The following is a 7,378-nucleotide window of genomic DNA, read 5'->3' as shown; positions in this document are numbered from 1 at the left end:
GGATTCCTATATAATATAAGGTAGTTGGAGTGTGATATCCCATCCTCATTGCTATACAACATAATATAAACAAAGTATTGGCATTCTGTCACCTTTGTTAATTTTATTGGTTTGAAACAAGTCACAGGTGCCACCCACAGTCAAGGCGAGAGGGATGGCACAAATGTGCAGACACCAGGAGGTAAGAATCATTGAGGCCATCGTCGAGTCTTTCTGCCACAGTGTGTATTTAATTTTGCAAATACTGTTCCATCAAGTTAATTAGGTCTTGGTAAACTTTCTGTGATGCATCCTTTCCAAGGTAAAAATCCACATGATTGTATTGTGGTATCCACTTGTGATAAATTAAATTGGAAATTTTAGGGAGTAAATTTTCAACATCTTTAGGATCAGCCAAAATGTCCTGTCCACCATTCCATACTGCTGTTGGAACTTCCATCTTAGTGACATTGTATAAGGGAGGTGCAGACTAAATGCAATTAAAGAGAGAGAGAAAAAAAAGTTTTTACAGAAAACCTCATTAAAGGAATAATATTAACTTTCAGCTCTTAAGCAAGTTCTTCAAACGCTAACGCGTATAATTAAGATACAAAGAAACATTAAAATGTTAAAAAATTGAAAGTACTTTTGTATAACCTATTAATTGTGAATAATTAGGACAGCAATTTTATTAATGTTTAATAAAATTAGTTTCTAGATGAGTACAAATAATTTCTAGAATACGTCTCTTATTTCCCTGGAGACCATCTTTCTAGTAACACTTTTATTGTTGTTTGGTGCTATGGAGGGGTTCCAACTCTCAGTGACCTAATGCACAACAGAATGAAACACTGTCTGGTCTTGCGCCGTCCTCACTTGCACCTTTTTTACTAGCGCACTTTACCTAGCATAATATCCTTCTTTTACTTCCACTTTACCTAGCATGATATCCTTCTCCAGGAACTGGCCCCTCCTGACAATATGTCTGAAGTATGAGAAATGAAGTCTCGCTATCCTGGCTTCCAAGGAGCATTCTTGCTGTACTTCTTTCAACACGGATTTGTGTGTTCTTCTGGCATTCCATGGTACTTTTAATATTCTTCTTTAACAACATAACTCAAATGCATTAATTCTTCTAAGGTCTTCCTTATTTGCTCTCCAACTTTTACATGTATTTAAGGCTACTGAAAATGCCATGACTTGGGTCAGGCATACTATAGTCCTCAAACTGACGTCTTTGCTCTTGAACACTTAAAATAGGTCTTGTGCAGCAGATTTGTCTACTGAAATGCAATGTCTGATTGCTTGACTGCTGCTTTCATCAGTGTTGACTACAAAACCAAGCAAAATGAAGTCTTTGATAACTTCAATCTTGTCTCCACTTACCATGTTATTTACTGGTTCAGTGGTGAGGATTTTTGTTTTCTCTACACCAAGGTGCAACTTGTACCAAAGGCTGTAGTCTTTGATTTCCAGGAAGTATTTTTATGTCCTCTTTGTTTACAGCAAGCAAAGTTGTATCATCTGCATATTGCAGGTTGTTAAGGAGTCTACCTCCAGACTTGATGCCACATACTTCTTATAATCTAGTTTATCAAATTACTTGCTCAGCATACAGACTAAGTATGGTGAAAAATACAACGCTGGTGCACAACTTTCCTCATTTTAAACCATCCACTGTTCCCTTGTTCTGTTCAAATGATTGCCTCTTGGTCTGTGTCCAAGTTCTTCATGAACACAATTAAGTGTTCCAGAATATTTATTCTCCACAATGTGGTCCATAGGTTGTTATGATCCACACACGTTCAATAATTGTGTTCTTTTCCTTTAAAATTTTGGTGATATTAATTGTAGTTGAAAGTGAGCTTCAAGATTTTCAAGCATATATAGTGCACTCTCAGTACTGGTTTACGTTTCTTAATTATTTACTTTTTTTCTCAAAAATCCCAAGAAAAAGATCTATTACCATGTAGTCCTGATTTTTATTCAAACTTTCATCCAAGCAGTTATCTGAGTCTTTCCTAATAAAGTCACTTAAAAAGTGTCTGCTGAAACAACTATATACTGTTTCTAGGGAAAAGTATTGCTAACAACAGCAATAAGTAGTGCTTTGACATAGTGCGTACACATGCGTGCACAAACCTAGAGCAGCTTAAGAGAAATAACTCAAAATTTTCACACCAGTTGAAGTTGAAAATTTTAATTATCACAGTTACTCAGGTTTCACTGAATTTGCCATTTAAAATGTGACTTGAATAAGTAAACAATTCTCAATTTCAAAGTCTCCATGTCCTTGATTTGAGAAAAGTCCATATCTTTGATGCCTACTTGTTCTGTGTGAGCTGTTTGTCAGCAACTCAAAATCTTTAGATTTATCTCTATGGTGGAAAAGATATTAATACATGTGTCCCTTTGGTGTGTAATTTTTTCCCCTAAATTTCAGGTAATGTCAAGAAATACCTTACATTTCTTACATTCTCTAGCAAATACCACTGTTTCTTTCTTAAGTTATTTGGTGTATCTTTAACATTCCATATTTTAAAAAAATGGCAAATGACATCTCAAAGAATGATGAAAGCAGCATTCATTTTGCTAGACACGGATAAACTGTCAGAGAACATGTTTTAGATACAATGTGGGTCTTTAATTGTCTCTTCAATATATGGCCTTAAGTGTTCAGGTTGTCTGTGTTTTGAGAAGGAAATTATTGTTGTTGTTGTTAAGTGCCATTGATCCTTTCTGACTCATAGCGACCCTGTATAGGGTGGGTTTGAACTGCCTTCCTTGTGGTTCACAGTCCAGTGCTGATCCCACAGTGCCATGCCAGTAGTAAAAGTGAAAAAGGATAGACATTATATCTAAGAAATCTAGGTTCATATTCTGGTTCTTCACTAGTGATTGTTGTAGTTGTTAGGTGCCATCGAGTCGGTACCGACTCATAGCGACCCTACGCACAACAGAACGAAACACTGTCTGATCCTGGGCCAATCTCACAGTTGTTGCCACACTTGAGCCTATTGATGCTGCCACTTGGCTAATCCATCTTCCTCTTTTGCTCTGACCCTCCACCTTACCAAACACGATATCCTTCTCCAGTGACTGGTCCCTCCTTACAATGTGTCTGAAGCATGAGAGACGAAATTTGGCCATCCTAGCCTCCAAGGAGCACTCTGGCTGCACTTCTTCCAACGCAGGTCTGTTGGTTCTTTTGGCAGCCCAGGACACTTTCAATATTCTCCTCCAACACCATAACTCAAAAGCATCAATTGACTGTCAATTTACCAGTTTACTCTCTGAGCCTCTGGAGTTCTGGTGTGACACTGAGGGTTAACGCACTGGACTGCAAAGTTGGTTTGAACCACACGGTTGGTGATTCAAGCTCACCACCCACTCCTCGGAAACCCTATACAGGGTCGCAGTGGGTCAGAACTGGCTGGATGACACTTAACAACAACTGCTGAGCCTTTTGAAAAAGTGGCATGATACTTGCCTTGCTATGATATTGCAAAGATCAGAAATAATCATTTGGCACATGGTGAAACTTCACAAGCAGCATATGATGTATAAAAATATGTGCATAATGAGTAGGACGTTGTACATACTCAAGAAGTGGATACTGATTCTATTAGTCCATTTGCAATATTCAACTTATTACTATTATTATCATATTTTACCTGGTTAAAATGTATCATGTTCTGATTTGAGTTTCCCCAATCAAAAGCTTGGAACTGACCAGAATTAGCAGCCTAAAGTAAAATGAAAATAAACACATTTATATGATAGGAGAAAACGGGGCACATTTAAAGACAGCAAGTAAGAACAATACAAACAACATTTGTATAGCTCCCACTAGTTAGGCACATGAATTAAAATTTTAAAATACATGAATTAGTTTAGCAATAAAAATATTAAATATTTATACTAATCAACAGAGCAGACTTAATGTGTAATAGACATAATCTTTTACTCTTCCCTACTGGACTCCTGATGTGGTGCTGTAGGATAAGTAATAGACTGTAAACCACAAGGTCGGTGGTTCAATCCCACCAGCTGCTCCTTGGAAACCCTGTACAGGGTCACCATGAGTCAGAACTGACTCAATGGCACTTAGCAACAATAATAATATCCCTTTCTAATCAAAATCCTCAGGCAGGGATATTTCAAATGTTTAATTAGAAATTTAATCAAGGATAATAAATTGATTTTTTAATATCTTGGCTCCAGGAATTTTTTTTCTTAAAGTCACCAGATACATATTTCCTACACTTAAATATTTCAGACATGTTGTCAGAAGAGGTCAGTCTCTGAAGAAGGATATCATGCTTTATAATCTTCTCATCAGGAGTCCTGGTGTGTAGCTCTGTGGGTTAATGCGTCAGACTGCAAAGCCGTTTGAACTGCAAGGTAGGCAGTTCAAGCTCACCAGCTGCTCCTTAGAAACCCTATACAGGGTCGCTATGGGTTGGAATTAACTCGATGGCACTTAACAACAACAATATCAGGAGTTCTAGGATATTATTCCATAAAAACAGAAAATGAAGCCAGTTGACATCAAATTTATTTCAGTTTGTGGTGACCCAATGAGTGTCAGACTGGAATTGTGCACCACAGAGTTTTCAATGGCTGCTTGTTCTGGAGTTGATCACCAGGTCTTTCTTCTGACGTGCCTCCAGGTGGACTCAGAATTCCAACATTTTGATGAGCAGCCAATGCACTAACTGTTTGCGTCAACCAGAAACTAAGAAGAGGGTATTATTTTCATCTTCCTTATTCTGAAACGTAAGTATTACTCTTGAGAAAAATGATAATTCTCAGAGCTTTCTTAGTGCTTTCTGTGAAGTGTGGGGTTCCTGTCTGCTCATCATTTGCTGAGCCAAGACATTGAGTATCTGAGACATCAGGGATAACCACTGATTAAGTTTGATTTTTCAGACTTCAGATATTTGAATAGAAACATTAATGCACCTTAAGCCATTGCTGTCCATAGCACAGTGGATAAGCACCTGGCTGATAACTGAAAGGTTGACAGTTTGAGCCCAGCAGGAGTTTGCTTTGGTAATGATTAGAGCCTCGGAAGTCCTAGGGGGCAGTCTACTCTGTTGGTTCTACTCAGTTAGACGTGTTGGGTTTCCTTTTTCTTGAATTTTCACATTTACATTAAGTTCTTCATTAAATCATTCCCAGAGTTTCTAAGGGGTCTTTTCTTATTTTGACTCTTAGTTTTTTTTGTTTGTTTGTTTCATGTTTATTGGTTTTATTTCAATGTTTAGTTAAATGATATTTCTACCATGATTTATATTTATGGTGGACTGCTAATTCGATCTGAGGATTTTCAGCAATGGAAGATAGCAAGATGCCTTAGTAAAGAGCTTGGTTTAACAGGCAACCAAATCTGAGATCCAGAGCAATGAGATAAATATTATTATCATTTTTATTTTACAGAAATGAAACAAGAATGATAGCAAGATTTATCTCACAAGGAAGGAAGATTAATACAGCAAAACACAGGATAACGTATGTAGCGCCTGGTAGTGTTCAACAACTAGTTCCTTTTATTAAATATTAGTACTGTCATCATCAGCCTTGCTTAAATGTTTTAGATCCCCAGCTTTTTTTGATCCTGAAGTGGGCTTTCTCTAAAAGGAGAGTTTTCCTTAAATCAGTTGGGAGTTGTGCGAGGGATTGGTTACAGCATTTGTAGATGGGATATATCAATGCCGTCAGTGAAAAATCACCATGTGAATTCAATGAGATGTAATCAAATTGCATATTTAGGAGAACATTAAGGAGTCCTGGTGTGGCGCCGTGGGTTAATGGGCTGGACAGCAAAGTCGGTTTGAACTACTAGATGTTGGTTCAAGTTCCTCAGAAACCCTATATAGGGTTACTATGGGTCGGAACCGACTTGACGGCACTTAGCAACAACAACAACGATGAACATTTAGAAGAACACACAGTAAGTGCTGAATAAATATCAGTTGGTTTTGCATACCCGGGAGGTCACACTCATTAGGTTTATCTGCCTCTCCACTGGTAGGAAGCCCTATGTCCTGAACATCTTCCTTCCTTAAAGCTCATGAAGGCTGATCTTCTCAGGGTGGAACTCTTCAAAGTATTTATGAAATAATCAACTAGTGTTTCAAGTTATATTTGTGTCAGGCTAGAGATAACTTTTTCTCTAAAGTATATATAGCAGATATTCTCAAGTTTAAAGAGGGCATGGATTTCTTAAGATTCAATTTTAAATGCAAATTCCTAGGGATCCCAGGTATAGTAAAAACCTCTATCACTATTTCTCTATAATACATGCACACACACATAAATAATTATATATATTTGTCTATTTTTCAAATCTATTTTCAAAAGAGTTTGAGACCAAAGCCACTGGTCAAGAATATAGGCTAAGTTTATGCACAGCTACACACTTGGCTCAGAAAACCACAGTCATTGAATTTGAATTATTTCTGAGTTTGTTGATTCTTGAGTTAAAATAGTAAAATAAATAAAGCTTAAACTGAGGTTATAAGCATGAGTTGTTAATCTATTTAAATTCCTCAACAATAATTAATTTTCTCTGAATAAAGCATTATTTTACAATCTTTAAAATGTCTGATGTGCCAGCTGGAGTATGAGCAGACCCTTCTGGAACAAACAATAACATTTTAGAATGTTCTGTTAAAGGTGACAATTTCCTTAAAGAGGAAATACAAGCCTATTCTTGAAATGGTAGCTTGGAGTAATCTAAGGATAAGAAAGCCCAGGCACTGGGAACATGGACAATAGAGGGGAGGAATGCATGCATGGCAAACAGAAAGGTTACAGATTAAAGTTCATCCAGAAGTACATTTGGAAATAAATAAATAAATAAAAATTCTGATAACCTACTTTTGAAAACTCAGCCATTAAAAACACTATGGAGCACAGTTCTACTCTGACACAGCTGTGGTTGCCAGGAGTTCAAGTCAACTCAACAGCAATTGCTTTTGTTTTTAATGTGAATTAAAATCTAGTTCCCAAGGAAAGGGAGACCTTGCAACTTGAGGAGTTGTTGTATTGATTCTAGAAACATCAAACTGACAGTAGCAGGTGACTGTAAAGCCCTGTTGTGAGCTCTCTGGAAATTCACCCTGGGACTGTCGCTGCAGTGCCACATGCGACATCAGGAACAGGAGGCATGTACCTGGGCCCAGTGCAGCATATTCTGAACAGATGTTCCTTCGGAGCTCTCTGCAAAATAAACATCTAAGCGACTCTGCAAAAGAAAGAGATTATGAAAATTTGAGAGAAATTAGATTTTTTCCCAGAAAAACCCACTATACATACCTTCTGAATACATATTAATGAAAACAAAAATCAGTTTTAAGAACTTTGTCCTCCTTAACTTGACCTATACTTAGGA

The 7,378-nt window shown here is 37.2% G+C and overlaps 1 protein-coding gene across 1 annotated transcript in view; it reads right to left on the bottom strand.

Annotated features, from left to right (window-relative positions):
• Window positions 1-229: 229 nt before the first annotated feature.
• LIPK (lipase, family member K) overlaps window positions 230-7,378 on the bottom strand; it is a 59,228-nt gene continuing 52,079 nt past the window's right edge. The window contains exons 7-9 of the mRNA XM_006831122.1: window positions 7,160-7,231; window positions 3,654-3,725; window positions 230-469 (exon numbers count right to left, since the gene is read on the bottom strand). Coding sequence (XP_006831185.1) covers window positions 230-469; window positions 3,654-3,725; window positions 7,160-7,231 — 384 coding nt within the window. The remainder of the gene's footprint in view (window positions 470-3,653; window positions 3,726-7,159; window positions 7,232-7,378) is intronic.

This window comes from Chrysochloris asiatica, unplaced genomic scaffold (assembly GCF_000296735.1).
Source record: "Chrysochloris asiatica unplaced genomic scaffold, ChrAsi1.0 scaffold00003, whole genome shotgun sequence".
Taxonomy (NCBI): Eukaryota; Metazoa; Chordata; class Mammalia; order Afrosoricida; family Chrysochloridae; genus Chrysochloris; species Chrysochloris asiatica.
This window is presented reverse-complemented; position numbering and strand designations above follow the sequence as displayed.